A 23577-nucleotide genomic window follows, 5' to 3' on the forward strand; every position below is an offset into this window, starting at 1 on the left:
CAGAATTACTTGAAGGCTCATTTAAACACGTATGGCTGGGCTTTATTTCCAGAGTTTTAGATTCAATAGGTCTGGGGTGGACCAAAGAATTTGCTTTTCTAACATGTTCCCAGGTGATGCTGATACGCTGCTGGTCTGGGGACCACACCTTGAGAACCACCATTCTTTGCTCCCCTGTAAAAGGTGATATGCTGCCCTACGAAATGTACAAATACACCCAGTAATCTTTGGCAAGCACTCTTCAGTGCTATATTTTCCCCTTGCAATGGGCCACGCTGGAGGTCAACTGGCTATAACCAGTGGAGTATTCCTTCACCTTATTCATCTATTCTTATTAAGGTTGCATAATCAACAGTCCCCTCCCTAAGAGTTCCTAGGATTTGTCATTACTTTCAACAGCCTAGAATTCACTTTGGCTGACCCCTGTCAACTAAGAGGCTAAAAAAACACTAGTAAGCTTTAAATATATACTAAGCATTCTTGAAGGTCTTAAGGCTCCACAGACCAGAGGCATTAGAATCTCCCATGAGCTTATTAGAAACAAAGAATCTCAAGTCCTAACCTAGGCCTACTGAATCAGAATTTGAATTTTGTCAAGATCTTCAAGTAATGTATCTACTCAGCAAAGTTTAAGAAATGTTGCTCTAAGATACTTGAGGAATTTCCATGCTGTACCTGTTAGTTCAACAATTATGATCCCAGAACATCAGCCCCATCCTGATGCAACTTCAAAAGCATTACATAACTGGATTTTAGAACAAAATTATGAGCTGTTATTTACTCAATATCTCAAATTAGGGAATTCTAAAGAGCCACCTACAGATATAGAAAAGACAAGACTTGCTCCTCCATAAGCTATATTATGTATTCAAATGGCGGCATGTCTGTAATATTAAACTTCAGCATCAATTAGCTCATTATTTCATGACTAACCACTGGTTGTTTCATTGCCAATTCTGTGCAATGCACTGCTTGAGGGAGTTAAAAACCAGTCAGGGCAGCACCAACAGAATTTCTTAAGCAGAACACTTTGTATATACCTTAAGAGCTAAAAGGAGCATTTCTATATTCAAAGCTGTGGCTACTTCAAACTACAGAACAAAGGAGATTTCAACTTAAAAATACAGGACCTTTATTTTAGCTGAACAACACGCCACTTTTCTGGGCTGCCATAAAAACAGGCCCAGTTTGCATGGGTAAAAGAATTCTTTTCCACTCAACTGTTTTGCTCTTAGAAATCTACCCTGTCCAGAAGTCCACCCCAAATTTATCTCAGGGGCCCAACTCCCCAGTCCCTGTAGTAAACTCACAGAAAGGGAAAGATCAGCTTTTTAAACCCACAGACCAACTCCCACCCAGCACAGGACAGGAGAAGCCCCCTGTGCTGGTACGTTTGGAACAGTCTGAGCAAAGAGAGGAAAGCAGAACTCCTTTGTTGGTTACAGGAGCCAAGATTCATTAGGTTGAGCTTGGACTAAAAACCTTAAAAAAAAATGTGCTATGTGAGCACAGTTTTCATTGTTGCATCCAAGGCTCTTAATAGTCCTGTCTGGAGACAGGAGTACAAAAAAGTTCACATCCCATACCTGGCCAAAACTTGAGTACTATGTTTTGAACAAAGCAATAGGTAATTAGCCACAAATTCCCAATGAACGCTCATAAAGATATTTTTGACACTTTTCTTTTGGGGTAGCAGGAGGGAAAAACTGACACTGATGCTTTTGTCCTCTTAAGTTTAAAAGAAAAAAGACTGCGCACTGCGATGAAGAGTGGCCCCCACTTGCCGCAACTAGAGAAAGCCCTCGCACAGAAACGAAGACCCAACACAGCCATAAATAAATAATAGTAAAAAAAAAAAAAAAAGAATAAAAAATTCAACAGTAAATACGTAAATTACCATTAACAGTCAAACCAAGAGGCTTGAAATTCATTACTAGAAGACTAAAAGCAAAAAACAAACAAATAAAACAAAAAAAGACCAAAATCTAGAATTCATAGGCACAAGAAAGTTAGCACTGAAAAGACAGAAATTTCCTGTGTAAGGAATTTTATTCCCAATCACCTGCTACAATTAAAATGGCAGAGGCCTTTTCAGATGAGTGGGAGGTGGGGAAGGGGAGAGGGCTCAAGACTGATGAAAGGTCTTCACTAGTTTTAACAACCACATTGCCTAGGGAAAGTTGATTCTTCAGAGCCTATCAATCGTTTTAAGACAAAAATTTGAACCAGAAAAGGAAAATCAAGAAAGGGAAAAACTTCTTCTCTAGGAGAGTCAGCGTGTGGCAGGTGCCACAGGAAAGGAGAAATGACAATTCTGGGCTATCTCACTAACAAGAGGTTGAAGAGCCTAAACCCACAACTTTTTACAAACACAAAAGATAGTACCAGGATCTGAACATCTCATCGGGCTTCAAGTGCTAAATCCTAAAAGCCCCACAGAAGTCGGTCAATCGTGGTAGAACAAGCTAAAACATGGCTGAAGAATCAAGCAATGACTCAAGGCCTGAATTCTAATTTCCCTCTAGGCCTCCATAAAAAGCACATGCTTTTACCTAACATGGCTTACAAGCAGGAAACATAAAGGAAGTGATTTGGAAGAGTCAGACCCCTCTACAGAACAAATGGGACAAAACACAAAGAAGACTCTTGACACTCTCTTCAGAGTCTAGTCATCTATAGGAGCTTCTTTTCCACTGTTCAAATGTATAAAACAAACATTCAAAAAAACCCCAAATGTTTCTCAATGTCTATGATTTAAAATTGGTATTGTGGTTTCCATCTTGAAAGTGTTTTTTAAATATATTACTTCACATGAATCTTCACAACAATCCCACATGTAGGCAAAATGGTATTTTCCCTCCACTCCACAGATCAAGAAACTCCCCACCGAGATGATGTGACTTTTATGCAAGATCTCAAGCATATGACCCAAACAGGAACCCAGGTATTCTGACTTTAGTTGTAGTGTTCCCTATATTCCACTACTAAAAGTGTGGGCCACAGGAAAGCAGCCCAGCACCACCTGGGGATGAATCATGTGCATATTAAAGTCTGAGGCACCCTGCTCTGTAAGGGATTAAGGTGCTCTCCACGGTAATAACTCTATCTCTGGATTTGGAGTCAAAAAATGTTCTTACCTATGCAGCCCTCCTCGTCCACAAAGGCTTTAGATTTTAGCACACGTTTTCGTTTTCTTTTGTTTTCTCCACTTGAGCCCTAAAAGATCATAGGAAGATCAGAGGATACAACATTAAATTGACCTATCAAGCTATAGAGAAAAATAACAAAAGCTTTTTACTCTATAACAATCACCCTCCAATATTCTATGATGATAAAAAGTTAAACAAGTTATCTACAAATTTCCCCTTAGGGGACCAGCCCAACCACAGACAAGTTACGCTCATTGATACTTCATTGTGAGAAGAAAAGTAGCATGTTGAGCAAAGAACTGTGTTCATTCAGTCAACAAACTTTTGTTGGGTAGTGCAGGCGTCAAGGTTAAAAAGACCAATAGGACAAGGGCCTTAGTGGAGGAGAGAGACAAAGAAAACAGACCATTGCAATCCACTGTGGTAAGGGCTTTAATGGAAGGCCACAGCAGGTACTATGGAAGCGCTCAGGGAAGGCCTCTAAACCAAACCAGAGGTCTCCACGGCATCCACCCTTGCTGTGGATACCTGCTAGTTCAATCTCGACACTGCAACGTTACAACTGTCTAATTTAGTATCAAAAGGTATTACTTATACCAACTTCCTTTTCTCTCCACTGGTCTTCCACCCCATTTTCTCTTCAGCTAATGAGGAAATTAGTGCAAAATTTAAATGACAGTCTTAACACAAAGAATTAAGGAAAACTAATAGTCATAAAGGAAAAAAAACGCCCATCTTCTCAGTCCTTCATTATCTACACTAACAGATGCAGACAAGAGCCAGATGAAGATCATTGAAAACTGTATGTCCCCATTTGCAGCCCTTTTCTGGAAGAGCAACAAACCTGCATAAGTTGTTTGTTCTACCCTGTCTTTCACATACTCTGCTGCAAGACTTCACTTTGCACAATGCCAACAGGAGTTGGGTGGCACAGGTGCCCTAAAGCTGGAGGGAATGAAAAACAAAAGAGCTCCCAGGATTGACTTCGGCCACATTCCTGAGATGACACCTAATGGCTGAACTCCCTCTTCAGGTGAGAAGAGAGGGAATGCCCATTCTGCACTACCTATAGGAGAGCAGGACGAGACAGGAGCCGGCTACTGACATCTGTGAAGTGTATAGCAGTGAACTAACGTAGCAGAGTAGTTTTATCCTTGGGTGATAAAGGACACATCCCAGTAAAGTTGTACCTTGACAGAAGGAGGCTCTGGCTCAGTCTTCAGCACTGGTTCAGGAGATGGAGAAGCAGGAGGAGGTGGGGATGGTGACTCAGCTTCATAAGCCCCAGGAGAGTCTGGTATGACTGAAATAAGGAAACAAGCTTAGATAAGAGAACTACAGCAGTGTCTGGTACAATGCCTTCTCCACTGGCTCTCTAAAATTCCATGTCCAACAAAGGGTATTTTGCAAGCAGTAATTCATGACAACCAAGGACTCTGCAATTATATAACTATAAATACCTTTAAAATACATATTTTATTAATTTTCATACAAAGAGAATCAAAGAATCAAGAATTATTAGAGCTGGAATATACCTTAGAGATCATCTTAGCTAAGCTCCTAATTTTATAGATAAGTCAAAGTATGATGTTGTTTTATAAATATCCACTGATCATCTACCATGTGTCATGTATTTCACTTACATTATTTTACTTTATCCTCACAACAAACCTAAGAGACAAATACTATTATTCATACATTAGAGTTGAGAAAACAGAGGTTCAGAGAGGTTAGTTAACTTGCCAGGGGCACAGAGCTTGCAACCGAGGCAGGAAGTTTTAGACCCCTGTCAGTCTGATTCCATAGCCTTACTATTCCAACTATCCCATGCCACCTTACCACTCAGGGCCAGACATTTTCTCTTAAGATCAAGTAAGTGGAGATAATCCTCAGATTATACCAAATGTGAGTACCTTTCATCTGAAGAGCTACAAATCCGTTAACAAATATATTTAAAATACACCGACGCATCCACATTCCTTATGCTTATGTCACTAAAAATATATTGAGGGAGGATGCTTGACTAAGGCAGACAGACATGGATTCTAGCATATGAATGTGGGCAAGTTGTAAAAAAATCTCTTTGAACTTCAGTTGTATAAAACAGAAATAATAGTAACAGTGATTTTGTGACTGTGATCTGAGGATTACTTGCCATCACTTGAGATGTATGTTAGACTGAAATTTTCCAGCTGATATTAAGAGCATAAACTGTGGGGTGGGGGAATCATCTTTGACACGATGATCACAATTACAGCTCTAACAGCTAGTACTTGCCTGTTAATATGTGTTTGGGAACTACGTCTCACTTGCCTCACTGATGAGGCTTATTTTGCTACACTGAGATTATCAGGAAAGAATATTTTAAGGAGAGAAATATTGCTATGGAAGTGGTACCACCTGAAAAGAGAGTACCACCAGAGGGATCCCATCATTTCTGAATAGTTCCAGAAATAGTATAAGGCCCATAAGAGAGGAAGTGAAAATCCTCAGCTGACCTATTGCTTAATTACCACAAAGAAATTGCTGGTCAAGGGACTGGGTAAGCTGCTTAGCCTCACCTGCTCCCTCAATCTCCTGGCTGTATTCAAATTCTTAGCACAAGTCTTGGATCTGAAATTCTCCCAACCGATTAGGTCAGTGCTAAAAATTATGACAGTGGAGGGTTCAAGGCCAAATGACCTGAAGAGGTGAAGCAGAACAACAGCCAGAAAGAAACAATAAATTATACACTTCAAGTATGAAATGGGCCCCAAAACTTTATAAGCTCTAGGAAATAAAAACATAAAAGGAAAGTGGTCCAGCTATCAACCAGCTCTGGGAGGCTAGAACATGATGGGAGCTCAAGGAAGCAAAAGTCCAGTCAAACCACAGAACCAAGCACCTGTTTTTCTGAAGGTATAGCTATTAAGAAAGCTGTGTCACAATGTATTACAGTGGTAGGAGTGAAGTTTATGTGGTGAGGATGCCAAAAAAAAAGGAATTTTGAGTACTCTCAGTAATAAGTTTAAGAGTTCTTACTCTATTTCCAGTTCTGTAACGACTTAACGACGGAGAACACAATCCCAGTGGCGCCCTCTAAGATCCCTCTCACTGCACTGCATGGACTGTTTATCTACACTCCCCCTTCAGACTCTAAGCTCCACACAGGCAGAGGCACCACGATTTCCCTAGAATTGAATATACAGTAACAATTTCTTTTAAATAAAGGAAAAGAATCATTTTCTGAACTAAATCTCGGATGATGGGCTTCTAGGTCAAGGAAGATTCAGCATATACCTCCTTCTCCCTTCCACACACCCCCAAAGAGAAACATTATAAACGATACTAAAGGAAAGAAATGTTGTAACCCTCTCATAATAGGGAAGAGAAGAACACCAGAGGAGCCAAGGGCTCCTAATGAATAAGAAATTTCAACAAATCCCTGGAAGATGGAAGGCAGATGGGAAAAAGTTGACAAGGGAAGCATCAGTCAATTAGGTGAGTCTGATAGGAGAGGTTACTATACATTATAAAACTTGTATTTTATCTGATTTTTGAAATTGTGTACATGTATTACTTTGCTTAAAAATTTTTTTTTAAACAAAATATTTTAAGAAAGGAAGGACAGGGAAAACAACTAGAATTTTCTGGGCTTTACAAACATTAATCATTCATTTTCATAATAACCCTACAAAATCACTATTACTATTTCTGTTTTATATTGATACAACTGAGGTTCAAAGAGATTTTTTTAAAACTTGCCCACATTCATATGCTAGAATCCATGTCTGTCTGCCTTAGTCTTTATTACCAAGCCAAGCATTCTCCCTCAATATATTTTTAGTGACATAAGCATAAGGAATGATGGCTGCATTGGTGTATTTTAAATATATTTGTAACGGATTTGCAGCTCTTCAGATGAAAGGTTCTCAAGTAGTGAAACATCACTCACCCCAGGAAAGCAACCTTTGTTGGGGCAGAATAAGAGCTGTGGTAAAACTAATTGCAGGGATCCAGTAATGCAACCACTGTTTATCAGAGTTTTCTGGAAGAGATGGGTAACTAGAATTCCTGAAAATCATTCATAGCTTCCTAGGAAATTTTTTTAACTACTTATCTTAACCTTTAAAAAAGGGGTTGTGGGTCATTTGCTTAACATTCTCTATAAGCAATTTGCAAGGACTGAAAATGGTAGCAAGGACTGAAACATACCATTTAAAACTACTTTTTCCTAGCAATATAGATATTATTCTTAATGTTATTTCTCTCTGGGTCTGGCCTTTTCTTGCTTTACAAAGAGAGTATGTAAAATAGAACTGCTAAAGGTGCTTATGACTCTGCCAGGGAGAAAGAGAAAGGAACAGTCCCTTGGGTAGAGAGTTAAGGATATGAAGTTGACGGGAATTTTCTGAGAGAAGGTACTTTCAAGTGTGTTTATTACCATTAAACGCTTACTGAATTTCAATAGGAAAAGTGGGGTGAATAATAAGAAAACTGACTATATGTTAAGCTCTGTCCCGGCACTTTTGACGCAGCATCTTATTTAATGTTCATAAAAGGCCGGCACAGTTTGTGATAACATCCCTATATTAGAGATGAGAAAACAGGAATTGATTAAGTTATCTGCCTAAAGTCACATGGTCAGTGGTAAAGGTTACGATTTAAACCCAGGTCTGTCTAACTGCAAAGTCTCTGCCATTTCCTCCACTCCTGCTGCTCATGTACTAACTTCTAGCTGAAGACAGCATATTGAACTAATAGTGTAACAGAAATAAAACAATAATAGGTTAGAGACTGTATGAAGGTTTAAAATGAAATCCCACTGGCTTTGAGACAAAGAAGAAATTTAGGAATAAAATGGCAAAGGTTTATAAATTTAGTCAGATGCCAAAAATTACCTTTGCCAGAAAAAAAAATCTGAGAGCCTCTGCTTTATATCATCTGCTATTATACGTTGTCCACCTCTTTCACATTTCTTCTCCCTTCCAAACTAAATAACCCCACTCATATTTCTAATCACTTAAGGGTATTATTTTTGTGAGCTAAGGATCAGAACTACAGAGAATATTTCAGAAGTATGTAAAGAGTGTTCAATCAACCACAGTAATTCCTTGACTTAGAGCTGACTCCTTCACTAATACTAGAGTATCTAGTTTACTTTTTTAATGTACATTAGGATGATGGCTTCAAAGACTTTTCTAGAATCTTCCTCAAGTTCTTTTCCTGGTTGGAATTTAGGGAAAACTGTTCCAATTAGCACACATTCCTAAGTTACTTGCTAAGTTATTTTCCTGTGTGTCTGCATAGATTTGCCTCTATTTCCTCAACTCTTAACCAGTCAGAATGTTCCTTGATGGTTGTTTCATCACACACTTGGGAATCTTCCTTTCTGTAGTCTTGGTTAAAGCATTTTGATAAATGACATGGAATTAAGTATACAGCAACTGCCCCACTGGGATGCTCACAATACCCTATCCCTATCCATTCCACAGTCAATGGAAACCCTAAATCCATGGAAGAGTCAAAGATGTACCTCTGCCATAGACATATTCAACTTTCTTGTACAATTTCTTAGATATATTCATTTCCTTTGCATTACTGTCACCTGTATATGTAATTTGTTTTTTCACTCAGTTGAGCTAATATCCCCCCACTTTTGGGGAGCCTCTGTTACCATTTTCAGTGCTTCTTACAGTAGTTTCTGGTAAGAGTAGAGTCTAACAAGTTTAGCTTTGTCCTTCAACAGCATAGCAGGTTCCTTTTTTTGCATTCATTTTTCTTTAATCTCTTTTTAGTGTCAGTTTGTTTGCTTTTGTCTACCTTTATATGATGCTGAATCCCTTTGGACGAGAGTTCCCCTGGCCATTACCTAAAATGTTTATACTCATTAGGCCATGAATTCATGGAGGATCAATCACAGCAGCTCAAGCTTTTCACCACTGGTTCTCAAACCAGGCTTTTCAGGATCGAAGTCGTCTGGCATATCAGTCCAACCCAGGTATCGTTCTCTTTGGTCTCCTCCTTTTTCTGTACACTTTCATTTACACATTTTGGGAAGGATACTTGATACTGGCTCTTAGAATAATTGATATTCTTTTAAAAGGCACATTAACTTTTCAGGCGAGACTCTTGCCCTTATTCTGTTTGCTTATTGTACAACAGTGTCTACAACTTAAAACTGGAAGGGTTCACAGTGTCATTCCCTCTCAACAATGACCATACAGATTCTTCATCTTAGCATGGTTTTACTTACGTGGTACAAAACACCACCAATACCCCTGATGCCTACAATATCACCCATTTTATAAGATTCACATGAAGGTACCCAAAGGAAGAGCTCCATTTTATTTTTTAAAAAAGAAAATGTCTTTGATAATAAATGTAATAATCCTTATTCTCTTTCCCTTTGTATTTGCTACTTTGACAAATTACCGTAAGATTATGGCTCTTGTCAAAAGGTTAAAGCAGGTTTTAAACAGAAATAGGTACACTGTATCTCTCAGTGCTTGGATTACTATTGTCACTGTGACCCATAATAAGTAACTTTTTAGCTCCTTGAGCCTAAAATCATCATAATAAGAACTGACCCTTCTGTGGACGGAATGTTTGTGTTCCCTCAAAATTTATATTTTGAAGCCCTAATCCCCAATATGATAGAAGTAGGAGGCGGACCTTTGGGAGATAATTAAGTCTCGAGGATAGGGCCCTCATGAATGAGATCAGAGACACAAGAAAGATGATTTCTCTCTTTATCATGGAGGATACAGCAAGAAGGTGTCCGTCTACAAATGAGGAAGAGAGCTCTCACCAGGAACTGAATCAGAAGGCACCTTGATTTTGGACTTCTCAGCCTTCAGAACTGAGAGGAGTAAATTCCTGTTGTTTAAGCCTCTCAGTCTAAGGTATTTTTGTTATAGCAGCCCAAATTGACTGAGACAATCCCACTAGCCAAAAATTAAAATTAAAATCTAAAAAATTAGCAATGCCCACCTTCATCTTCACTGCTATCAGACTCAGGAAGTTTGATTCTTCTCCTCTTTTTCTTCATGTTTTCAGTTTCTTTTGTCTCATCATCAGATAACTCCACTTGCTTCCTCCTGTTGCCGTTCGGGAATAATTTAAGCATGTTACACAAAATAAAAATGTAAGTATTCATGTGCTACTATCAGCCTTGCTTCATAACTCATGATCTTAATTCCAGAGGGTAGAAAGTAAGAGTCGTAATAGACCCATAAGGATACTCTGCTAACTGACCACAGCTAGGTCACTTCATGGGGTAACCAGAATAAAAACTTTCTCTAGCTCTCTAAAGACCACTGTAAGCTACTTACCAGGTTATTGAAAAATTTTCCAAATTCCTTCTTACTTCCCCTACTGGCCCTTCAATCATTCAACAAGCATTAAATAAGCAGCTACTACCAACATAAAGGCTTTTTGCTAAACACTCAGATGCAAAGATCGAGAAAATACCGTTGTTCTCAAGAAGCTCTGGCAGGAAAAACGGGTATAAATACCACTAACTATAAAATACAATGTGATAAATTTTACTGGACAAATAACCTAGATCCATCTTGACATTATTTAGCTCCTCTGTCTGGATACTCCACCACACTATTCATTCAATCAACAATAATTTATCAAGGGCCTAGTGTGTGTTATAGACACAAATAAGTACAAGACATAGTTTTTACCTTTAATCTTATTTCTTATGTAACTAAATATCAACTTATTTTTCTACCTTAAGCTAAGAAAATAACAAATTAAACCCAAAATAAGTAGAAGGAAATAATAAAGAGCAGAAATCAATGAAATAGAAAATTTTAAAAGGTAAAAGTTATTTTTCAATAAAAGATTAATAAAATTAGTAAGACTTTTATAAGACTGATAAAGAGAAAAGTATACACTACCAATGTTAGGAATGAATGAAGAAATCTATAGTGATACCTACAGATTCCATAGATACTCAAAGAATAAGGCTATATATATTATAAACAATTTTATGCCAATAAACTCAACAACTCAGATGAAATAAATTCCTTTAAAAACACATTCAAAATTGACCCCAAAAAAATAAGAATATTTGAATAGCTCTATTTAAAGAAATCAAATTCATAATAAAAATTTTCCCCCAAAGAAAACTCCAAGCCTGGATCCACTGGTGAATTTTATCAAACTTTTAAGAAAGAAACAATATATACCTTACACAAACTCTTTGGGAAAACAGAGGAGGAGGAAACTCCTCTCAACTGGTTGTATGACATGAGCATAACTTTGATACTGAAATCTGACAAAGACATTACCAGCAAAGAAAATAACTGATTATAGCCCCCATAAATATAGATGCAAAGAATTCTTAACATAACATTAACAAATCGAATCTAGCAATATATAAAAAGGATAATACATCATGACCAAGTGGGGTTTATCTCAAGAATGCAAGGCTGGTTTAACATTTGAAAACCAGTCAGTGTAATTCACCACATTAACAGAAACACCATACGATCACCTCAATAAATGTGGAAAAAGTATCTGTCAAAATTCAACACCCATTCATAAAACATTTCCGCAAACTAGGAATAGAAAAGACTTCCTGAATCTGGTAAAGGGCATCTACTAAAAACATACAGTTAATGTCCTACTTGGTGGTGAAATCCTGAATGCATTCCTGGCAATAACCATCAACAGCGAGTGTCGTACCCATGGTTAGAAACATTTTAATCCATCCCAGTCATATGTTCCTAGGAGGTGAGGCCCACTGGACAGAGAGCTCTGACCCTCTGAAACATCAGCATTTTGTTGATGTTCTCTAATAGCGTAGCCCCAACCTTGCCACAAAAGTCAAGTATGTCTGAGCCTATCAGTGCTGACAGTGTCCTTTAGAATTTCTTTCAACAGACTAGCTCCTACCAACTATGAGGTAGTGTCTCAAATTCCTGGATTCATTTTTAACAGCTTGTGTGCTTTTTATTTTCTTTTCTAATTACATTTTACCACTTGAAAAATAAACTCATTGATATAAAAAGAAAACAAAGAACTTTTTCTCTTAAATTTCACTGGAAACAGTAACCCCTCATTTGGCAATCTGAGGTGAAAAACAGACACAGAGACATACAATCAGGCACACTTATGCCATGTCCACAAATATAAAATGAAGTAAAGGAGAAGACAATCAATTTAAATCAATGGGGCCCAAAAAACTGGCTTTGGGCTCTAAATCATCTGAACTGGCTGATTCAAGTTCTGCTTCACTAGGCAAGCTATGGAGCTTCTCTCTTCATTTTGGTTATACAGCTGTATCCCTAAGGCTATCCCTAGTAGGATTTAGTGCTCAACTGAAAACTGCCTGCTTGTCAATAAGCCCAAAAAGACCTGCTCACCCCCAGCAGAGACACTCTTCCCCCACAAATAACAAAATTTTCCTACCTTTTTTTTTCCTTCTGCTGCATCTTAACAGGCTCTGCTTTTTTGCTAGATTTCTTCAGGCCCACAGGGGCTGCCAGCTTTGGTTCAGTGACAGACAGTGGAGGTTGCTCCACTTTTTTTTCTTCTTTCACTGCTTGTTCTGAATCCAAATTTTTAATTTTATCTGTAAATAAAGTATAGCAGATGACATATAACCCCATTGTGCAATATTAATCTATCATTCCTTTGACAGTTTACTAAGTGCCAGGTAATATATTAGGAACAGGGGCTAAAGGGATAAAAAACAGTCCCTGTCCTAACAGAGCTCATGGTCTACTCAGAGAACATTTCTCCTTTCCAACTACCACTCTAGCTATAACTGTTTTCATTTCTGCCTCCTGCTAATCCCTCATTATATCAAAGCCCCCAAGCCAAATGATAGTAAACGTAGCACTTAGAAAAAAAATGAATACAACTTTATGAAGTACCAACATTCTCATTTGTTAGATGAGGAAATTAAGAGTCAGAGGGATTAAAAGATGTTTCCCAAGAGTATGCAGCTTATGAATTCTGAAAACAGAAAAGCATCTCCTTTGTATACGCAAAAAAATATGAAACACCCTTTTAAGCAAAGAATGATAACAGATGATGACTTTTTAATTGTCACCAGTGCTGTAATTTTTTGGAATATATAAAGCATTAAGGTTTTTGTTACTGAAACAGAATTCATATCATAAAATTTACCCTTTTCAAGTGTACAATTCAGTGGTTTTTAATTGCAACACCACCTCCAATTTTAGAACATTTCATCACCCCTAAAAGAAACCCTATACCCATTAGCCATCACTCTCCAACCCATCCCTTAACAACCACTAATATACTTTCTGTCTCTATAGATTTGCCTATTCTAAACATTTTGTGTAAATGGAATCATATAACATGTGGCCTTCTGTGTTTGGCTTCATTTATTTTGCATAACATGTCAAGGTTCATCCATGTGGTAGCATGTATCAGTATTTCATTCCTTTTCATGGCTGAAAAATATTCCATCATATGGATATATCACATATCATTTAACCATTCATCACATGATAGACCTTTTTGGTTATTATGAATAATGCTGCTATGAACATTTGTACAAGTTTTTGTGTGGACACACAGTTTTAATTCACTTGAGTAGATACCTAGTAGTGGAAGTGCTGGGTAACTATGTTTAATTTTTTGAAGCACTGCCACACTGTTTTCAAAGTGAGCACATCATTTTACATTCCCTACAGCAATGTATGAGGGTTCAATTTCTCCACATTCTTGCTAACACTTGTTATTGTCTGGCATCAAGTTTTAAATGGTTCAAATACCAACAATCAACTCTTTTCATCCAGCTCTCAAGCTTCATTTTCATTGCATTGATCTTGTCATGTGTCAAATACAATAAAAACATTCATAATTTTACTCTAAACATTAAGCCTTGAAAAAATCATCTGTTAAATAAATCAGCTTTGTAAGCCATTCTTTTAATTAAGTGAATATTTCATTCCTTTATTTTATCCAGGTTTCCCCCCTCCCTCTATTACATTCTATCATAATATCCTGTTACTCTCTGCCTAGCTATTACAATCATTAAGTATTTTATTTTTTCTGTATTTATTTGTCTTTCTATTCCAGTAGAATATAAGGGACATGAGGACATTTTCTGCATTGCATCACTAGTGCATAATAGTTCCAAGCATTTAGTAGGTGCTCAATAAATATTTGCTAAATAAACACATGAATAAATAAATGTATACTTCTGTTTGACTTTTACAATTTGCAGTCATGTTTTATGTATTTTAGAAATAATAGTAATTTTAAAATTCACTGGCTTTTAAGGTTACAAACATATTAAAAACAACAACAACAAATAAACATGTGGGCCTCATCAAAGTTGCCAAGAAACCACACAATCTGATTGGGTATGGTGGACTAGCACCAGCCGTGCAGGCCAGTGACATAAGCATGACATATTTTCACAGAAGTAGGGAGCCCTCCTTATGCACTGTGCCTGCAGTAATACAATCATGCCTCCCAATAACCTGACAGTAGCAAACTTTCAATATTTTTTCAGAACATAAAAATGTTCTCTGATAGCTTTTATGGCAAATAAAAATACTATTACCCCAATCTGTCCCCTGACTACCATTTTGACCATCACAGAAAAGCAGATTTCTGACTAATTTTGCTTGCATAGGCATGTAACAAGTGCTATGCTCCAAGAAGTGTGCCATAATTATCCTGCAACTCCTGCATTCTTCCTGGTATTCTGGCCACATACCCTTAGGGGATGTGTACTTGATATGAGAAGTACAAAAATATGTGGTTATTGGTTCTTTCTATATGAAAGAATTCTCATCTAAATATATTTTTTTAAATAAAGGAGATTTGCTTTCTCAAAAACTAAATATTTATAAATGGCCATTATAAATAAACTTCCCTTTTATTTTAAACACCCATTTTCAAGAACACTATGAAACAAATATTTAATTCTCTTTTCAAGGCAGGAAGTAAAAAACAGAAATAAGTAAACTACCCTCCAGGATATCTCGACTGAACCCAGCTCACCCATAAAATCTACTGTTCCAGTTGGTTATATTGGTTATATTCATCAACATATAGGTCCGTATACTACAAGTTTATGTTAGGATGTGGGAATGCCACATGGTAGTGTGTTAGATGGGTAAAAACTGGACAAGGTGGCTTTCACCTCAGATATAATGTTATTATATTAACATTCATATATTAGTCAAAGGAAGGTAAGAACATGCTTACTCATAGCAGCTTTTCCAAAAAAATTGCTTATCGCATTCGCTTTCCCTGGTGCCTTGTTGCCTACGGAAGATGCCTAAAAGCATAGAAAAAGAAAACACACATGATTTTTTTTCTAGTGTTTAGGCTGTTCTTCAAGTAGCAGTCAAAAAATCTCTTCAATAGCAGAGCACACTCTCATGATCATACAGTCTCTATATTATCATGCCAAAACGTGTAGGCACTAGATATAAGAACAAATCCAGACCAGATAGTATTTGGTGTTAATTGCCATAGCTTAGTTTCCCCTGGTTTTTATAAAATTATTATCCATGAATATGTCTAAACTTTTTTAGAGTATATTTAAAAACTACTTAGTTTGACAGAATTAAAACACATCAGAGGCAACATGGTACAAAATGGGGAAAAACCTCCAAAACATTACATTTGTAATCATCCTAAGTGGAACTGAATGCTGGTTCCACCACGTAATAGCAATATGACATCCAAATTACTTAACAAGATGATAATATCTCCCTCACAGAAGTGATAAGAGGATTTAAACAAAGACCAAACTATTGGCACTCAGTAGGAGCCCTATAATTGTCAGTGCTTTCCCTCTCCCTCTCCTCTCCTTTCCCAAAGTGGAAGCTTTAAAATGACAATAATGGTAATAATAATAATGGCAATAATTATGCTTTTCTAGATTATTTTTAATAGTATCTTATGAGACTTTTCTTAAGTCAATGCACTTTAGTTCAGATGACTGAACAATAAAAAACTAAGGAAAGGGATGAAAGAAAAAAATAAGAAAAATTCATTAAATAGAATGAGAATGTTAAATACACTGGCAAAGCCCAAAATATAGATGTTCCCAAATAACATACTGCTAATATACAATTCCTTGCATTATTTCAACTGGGTCTCACAATAATCTTGTGATGTGTACAGGGCAGGCATTACATTTTACAGGAGCATCTGAGTTTTGGTGAGAAGCATTAACGAAAGAAAAAGGACTACTTCAGGTGAGAATATCAAGAATTAAAGGATTAAAAAAAAAAAGAATTAAAGGGTTTACACTAAAGCAGAAAAAACAGAATTAAATATCAGACCTTAAATAATTAAACTACTACCACTGGAATTGTTAAATGCTTTTCTAGTTACCCATTCTGAGCTGTAAAAGCATATTTTTAAAGAAGACTTACATTCGTTACTTCTTTAGCCTCTGCTCTGGTTTCCTTGTTGGCATCTTGGGTTTTAGAAGCAGCTTTAGAAGCAAACATGCCCATGATTCCTTTGGGCTGCTGGGAACTCTGTTTGGGGATAGATGGGCCATGACCATTGGTGGTCAACTCATTACTGGCTTGTGTCTCAGGTGATACCGGAAGATCTGACTGCTCAAACTTTTCAGAAGATGAGGATTCAGCAGGAGCTCTAGGGACAGCAGCTGCACACTGGATGGCACTAAACCTGAGGACAGAAATGTTACATTAAATTAATTGATGTCAACATCAAACCTTATTTTTAAACTCTTGCTTCTTCCCCACAATACTTTCTAACCCTAATACTATAAAATTAGAAAATTTTAGAACTAGAATGGATTTTAGAAATTAGTTTGTGCAACAAGTACTGGAGAGGAGTGAGTGAAGTCCTAGATTATACATCTCGTTAGTAATAAAACTAAGATTGGAAGGTGTCTTCTACCAAGCCATATGGGTATTCTTGCTTTTTTGAAAAAAGCATCCTAATTCAAAATAGTAAGAATACACCAAACAATAATAAAACATTAGTAATTTCACCATCTTTGGTAAACCAAATGGTTATCTCTTGTTTTTAAAGACCTTCAATGGATAGGGCTAACAATACCATAAATACTGACAGAATCAAAATTAAGAGCCTTAAATATTAACAAATTTCCTGGCAACTCTCCTGGCCAGAATGGATCATGCTTTAAAACATGGAATAAGCTGGGAACAGAGCCACTGGCTTCTATAACCTGTGGTCCTTTATAGTCACTTGTTTAATAATTTATAATAATCCCAACTAACAGCACCAGACAAGTATGCCCATCGCCAAGTGAAGAAATTTGGAACAATATGCATGACATATTAAAGGGAACATTCATCTCTTCTTCTCTAATCACTGTAGATGTGCCTGTTTCACAAAGATCCATAATGGAATGTCCTACATTGTGAATGGGTAACTGATCCAGCCTTGTCAAACAGTTGTACTTAAAGCAAAGTTTCCAACGTTTCCTAAGAAAGAAGAACATTCTATTTCCCTCAGTCTTTTGCTTATTGAGGGTAGGTAAGAGCTCCTTGAAGGTAAGTATATTATTCATCTTTTGTATTTCAGGCACCCAGTACAAGACCTGGCACAGAGAAATACAGGTTGAAAGAAAGATTATTTAAGTCACTGAAAGTGAGGCTTCTGGCTTCTCTCCTTTCTTTAGTGTATCATCTCGACTTGGAGTGGGAGAAGGTGGAGGTTAAGAAACTATGTGGTGATAGCAATTATCTTACAGATCAACCAGGCACAACTCTGAGATTAACTGGCCTAAGATAAAAAATCCCTGATAATATCACTTAATTTCTGAAGTAACTTTAGGCTGAACAGCCCTGAGCTAGAGTCCACAGTTCCAAAAACCTTCCACTGATTTATTACAGTCCACATAGAAAACCCCATATTAACACAAATATTTTGTGCATCAGAGTTAAGAACAGACGGAAATCATTTCCTTTCACTCACCACTCTTCCTCTCTGGCCCTGCAGTGCCTCCATGTACAAGGAAAGAGAGCAATGTTTTATTTCATTGTCAACATCTAAAGTTGGCCCCGAGACAACTCTTTCTCCATTCGGTCTACATTCCACACCTTAGGGTCAGAACCAGGAATTGGCAATGAGGAAGAGACCAGGTTAGGCTGGGAACATGTCCGAAGAGAGAAGAATCTGCTCAATCTAAAATTTCAACTTTCTTCCTGTCACAACACTTCTTAAAACACATGAAACAATGTGTCAGGTCTCAGTTGGCCCATGATTCTCAGGACCAAATACAAACTTCTTTACTGGAGATAAATTCCTCACATTTCTACTGAGGATACTTTAAGTATTTAAAGTTTCATTAAAGTGCTTCCTACTATCACATTTCTACTTGCCATGTTTATTTTAGCGGTCCCTATGCAAATTTCATTTTGGACTTTTGAGTCACTTTTATTCTTGTTTGCTTACTAACTAGATATAACAGAATTGATTTTTAGAGTTTGACAAACCACAACTAGATTTTAATACAGATTATTTTTGAAATCTAATAATACAACTTACAAAAACATATCTGGGTATTAATGTTTTCTTATAATCCTTCCCTAAAAGACACCAGACATAAATTACTCTTTAGCTGTATATTCATTATTTATCTAATAAATATTTGTATGCCTATTATACTCAAGGTTTTGAGCTGAAGAAAAAAAAAGAACCAATGTCTACCATTAATTCACTCAACAATTATTTACTGAATGCTTACCATTTGCCAGGCACCATTTTGGGTATACACTGGTTAACAAAATAGACATGATCCCTATGCTCATGGAACTTACAGAAATTATTTTTGGCAATCCTATATCTATTTCTCCTCAAGGACCCAACTTTATCAGTTATCCCATCCCCCCCCAGTATCTTCAACCATTTCTTCTTTTTATAGCTCTTTCCTAATAATACAAGTTCAAGGCATTCTCAACTTTAAAAATGTATATATCCTCCCTGAGCCTCAATTCCTCTGTAGCAGGTTACCTCTCTTTTTCCTCCATCTTACCGTCAAATTTCCTGGAAAGTTGTCCCTATCTGCTGTCTCACTTCCTTATATCCCTATCTACCCAGCTGACCAGAAGCTGGTTGCTCCACTGAAACTGCTCTTACCAAGGCCATCACTTTTCAGTTCCTGTTTTACTCAGCTTCTCAGAAAGGTTTGATATTGTCAACCAGTCCCTCCTTCTTGAAACTCTCTTCTTAGGTTTTAGAACTCCAGACACTCTCATGATTTTCCTCTTATCTCTGGCTGCTCCCTCTTAGGTCCCTCTTTTCTGCCCACCCCTTAAAAAACAGCTGTCACTTAAATAGTGCTTACTGTGTGCCAAGCATTGCTCTAAGTGCTTTACATATATTAATTCACTTAATCCTCTACAACCCTGAGGCTGATACTAATTTTATTAGTTACATTTCACTGATGAGGAAACTCAAGCAGAGAGGTTAAATAATTTGCCCAAGGGGTTACACAGCTAGTAATTGTGGCTGGAGTTTAATAACTTTCTGCCCTTCAGTCTATGCATTCTCTCTGCATGACTGTATCTACTGCTGTAGCCCAATTAATTATCTATTTTCTCTGATTCCAAAATCTCTATCTTTACCCTCAGATTTCTCTCCTTAGCTCTAGACTCCCCTATCTATTGCAAAGGACACCTCCACTTGGACTCCCGACAGGGTACTAAAACGCAACATGTCCAAAGCCAATTCATCATTTTTCTCTTCTCCCAAAGCCTGCTCCTCCTCATATATTCCTCTTCTTAGTGATGGTACCATTATCCATCCAGCAATTCAAGCCAGAAGCATGGCCATCATCCTTAACACCATGAACCCCACCCCCATCCCCACCATACACACTCTCCTGGTCCCTAACCACTACCACACCATCCAGGTTTTGATGGTATGACTCTTTAACCTCTGCACCTCTCCATTTCCAACACCACTACTATACTTCAAATAACTGTCATCTCCACCCTGAATCACTGCAACATTTATCCTTCCTGATGGCCTTGCCTTCAGATTACTCCCTTCAGATCCATTTTCACCATCACAGTCAGAGTGATATTTTTATGATGCAATTCTGATCATTTCAATCATCTGCTGCAAAATCTTCAGTGGCTCCCCTGTGCCCTTGGAATAAAGCCTAAACTCCTTATCCTAGTAGTCAAGCATACAGTCTGACTCCTTGTATCATTATTTCCAGCCTCTCACTCTAATTTACAACCATAGAAAACTACTGTGGTTCTGCACAAGCACCACGTGTTCTCTCAGCCTTGTCCTTACTCTCCCACTTCCCTCTGACTGGCTGCTTCTACTAGGCCTTCAGGCCTCAACTTCAATGCCGTACCCTTCAAGAAGCCATCTCTGTCTTGCCTCCTCACTACACCCCAACCAAAAAGGGGGTGATGAGTGTCCCCCAACATCCTCCCACACTCTTATTCATATTGTAGCACTGTCACACTATACTGTAATTGCCTCCCATAGGATCATCAGTTCCATAAGCAGGTACTGGGCCTTATTCACTCTATAGTATGTGGCATGTCACACGTACTCATCAAGTCTTTGTTGAATTAATTCAAATTATCCTGCTTAGTACCTATCAAAGTAGTAGGTGTTCACTATATGTCTGAGGATCTGGCCTGAACCATCCATACAACCTCACAAAGTAGGCATTTGACCAAAGCTCAAAAGAGTTTAAGTAACTTGTCCAAAGCTACTGGGCCATGAGCAACAAAGCCAAAAATCAAGCCCATGGTAATCAATTTCCAAAACCCATGTGCAATATAGTCCACCTCCTCCCTGTGCTGTGAAAGATACAAAAGATGAACAAGATCTGATCCTGGCTGTGGAAGATCAACTGATTTTGGATGGAAGGTAGAGGAATATTAAATTAGGAATAGTTTTTTGAAGGATAACATTTGAACTGGTTCTTGACAGATGGGTAGGATTTAGACAAGCAGAGACTGGGGTAAAGGAGTAATGAGGGGGCCCAACAAACAACATTTCTGGTAGTAGTGACAGGATAAATACATGAGAAATAGATTTATGGGGAGTCTACTGAGGTTTTCAGTATGGGTTGTGGCTGCTATTTTTCACCTTATGATGTACTAATAAAACCAGGCATGTGTCTTACTGCAAGATAAATGGGGTTTTACTAGACTTGGCGTTCACTCTTAAGACGCAGCCACTGTGTAAACATCTTACAAAATCAATTTGTAAAGAAGCCCACAAGAAACATTAAGGAGCTCACTTGCTGCAGTTCTGCAAGTTGCTTTTAAGGATGTCATAGTCGGTATTGAACAGAGGCCCACTGTCCTTTAGCATGGCTTTCTGGATGCTGTACACATGTACACTGGCAGTCACAGCTAGCTTGGACTTCACTGCTACAAGTCAACAGGAAAAGCAGTCTGTTAATACACAAACTTCATAACATGTGGGGAGTTTAACAAGAAACCCTTCTGCATTAAAACCATTTGTAATCTGTGGTGGTCCAAAAAGCTCTAAAAGGCCAAACAGTCTTATATACAGTATAATATCAACTCTTCTGTCTGTGACAAGGACATTAAGAAAGGTAGGTGGTGGTGAGTCAGTTCTAAATACAGTACTGTGAAGGTATCACTCATCCAGTGGACATTCAGTAAATATTAATGAATAATTGATGATACTATGATGTGGTTTTTTTTCCCCCCTCAGTCAGGGAAGAATCTTATACTCTAGCATATAAACATAGCAACTGAAGAATAAGTAATTTCTGAGAAGTCTCGCTTATATAATTCAATTTTAGTTTACAAAAAGAAACTCTATATAACAAAAATACTACTAACCAGATAAGTCTGCAAAGGAAATACACAAAAGAACATCACAAGAACAAATTTTAGGTTCCATGAAGGAAGGAACCATGCCTAACTTGTTCCAAGTCTCTAGTGCCTAGCACAGAGCTTGACACAGAGTAGATACTCACTATGTATCTACTGAATGAATAAATCTACCACTGTGGGAATTCAGAAAGAAAATACTGGACATTTCCACCATCTTGAATACCTCAAAGTTAATTTATAAGAAAACAACTCCACTGGTAGGCATCTTAATATACAAAGTACAACAGTGCAGGTTTTGTCTTGAGACATAATCCAAGATCGTGTGGCTGACTGTTACAAAATTCCTTTGAATTGGGTATTAAAAAATAGAACAGTAGCATTAATAGTCTTGAAATGGGTAGACAAATTTAATTTAGAAGTTATACTAAGTTTTTCTGACTTCAGAAAAGCATTCTTTAATTTTCTTCCTAAAAAAACTGTTATGGAATACAACACAATAGAGACCACTGTCTTCTGGCAGCTGATGAGGTGTTCCATATGGTATTCATAATAGTTTTATACGTCTGTCACGGTTTTGAAACCCCGTGATAAAAGCGCTTTATAAATGTCAGCAGCCATTGGCCTTAAAAATGGGAAATTAGTGTAGTATCATCTTTCAACATGTTTCAGAAATTACTAATAAAAAGAATACATGGCTCTCCAGTAAAACAGCTAAATATATATGAGATGTTAATGACACTGATGCCATAAGAGGAAAAAACTTGCTAAATCGCTAAAATACTTACCTTCCAATTTATCTTCTCTCACTACTGCAACCTTGTGGCACTGTAACAAAATAACACTTCATTGGTATTTAAAATAGTACAACTTGCAATTTTAACGTTTCCTTGCCAAAAATTCATTTGCACTTGGATGTGAAATTAGCAACATTAGGTACCCCTGAAAATGTATGTTACAGTTTAATAAAGTCAGACTCATTTTTAACTTGCTTACTTTGAAACTTCTCAATCAGGTTAAGGAAAGTGAGAGAGTGTAGATATCAGTACCAAAAAAAACCCCCAAAACTCAAAAAAACACAGCAGCTCAAAATAGTGTGAGGAAAAGAGGACTTTTTACTAAGTAATGTAATGAGAATTACTGTATAATCATATGGAACCAGATAAAAATTGGATCTCTCACACCATACAAAAAAAATAAATTCTAAATGGATCAGAGATCTAAATGTAAAGAAATATATATATATATATATATATATATATATATATATATAAAAAATATGCACAGAAAGAAAATATGGGTGAATTCTTCTATAAACTAATATAACCTGAGAATGAGGAAAAGTTTCTTGACTATAATTCAAAATCCAGAAGTAACTGAAATAATCCATAAAAACTAAAAATCACTTTTGGATGATAAAAAAAAAAACTTTAAGCAATGTAAAAAGACAAATGATAAAGTGGGAAAAATATCTGCAACTTACATCACAAAGGGTTAATATATAGCTCCTAAAATAGAGAAAACAAAGACTAACTATCCTTTTGAAAATCGGCAAGAGGTATGAAGAAACAGTTCACAGAAGAGAAATGCAGAGGACCCTGAAACAGGACCACATGTGCTGTGTAGAAACAGATGCTCTCCTACATTGCTGG

At 37.2% G+C, this 23577-nt stretch overlaps 1 protein-coding gene across 4 annotated transcripts in view; it reads right to left on the bottom strand.

The window, feature by feature from the left end:
• The window catches only part of POLD3 (DNA polymerase delta 3, accessory subunit), a 69109-nt gene that overhangs the window by 25375 nt on the left and 20157 nt on the right, over positions 1-23577 (bottom strand). For all 4 annotated transcript variants that reach the window (XR_009504477.1, XM_059929464.1, XM_059929465.1 and 1 more), the window contains exons 4-11: positions 22714-22753; positions 21361-21493; positions 16520-16784; positions 15339-15411; positions 12555-12717; positions 10122-10228; positions 4340-4452; positions 3138-3216 (exon numbers count right to left, since the gene is read on the bottom strand). Coding sequence is in view for 3 of the 4 variants with exons in the window: in XM_059929464.1 (XP_059785447.1) it covers positions 3138-3216; positions 4340-4452; positions 10122-10228; positions 12555-12717; positions 15339-15411; positions 16520-16784; positions 21361-21493; positions 22714-22753 (973 nt within the window). In the remaining variant the exon portion in view is untranslated. The remainder of the gene's footprint in view (positions 1-3137; positions 3217-4339; positions 4453-10121; positions 10229-12554; positions 12718-15338; positions 15412-16519; positions 16785-21360; positions 21494-22713; positions 22754-23577) is intronic.

This window comes from Balaenoptera ricei, chromosome 8 (genome assembly GCF_028023285.1).
Source record: "Balaenoptera ricei isolate mBalRic1 chromosome 8, mBalRic1.hap2, whole genome shotgun sequence".
In the NCBI taxonomy this organism is placed as follows: Eukaryota; Metazoa; Chordata; class Mammalia; order Artiodactyla; family Balaenopteridae; genus Balaenoptera; species Balaenoptera ricei.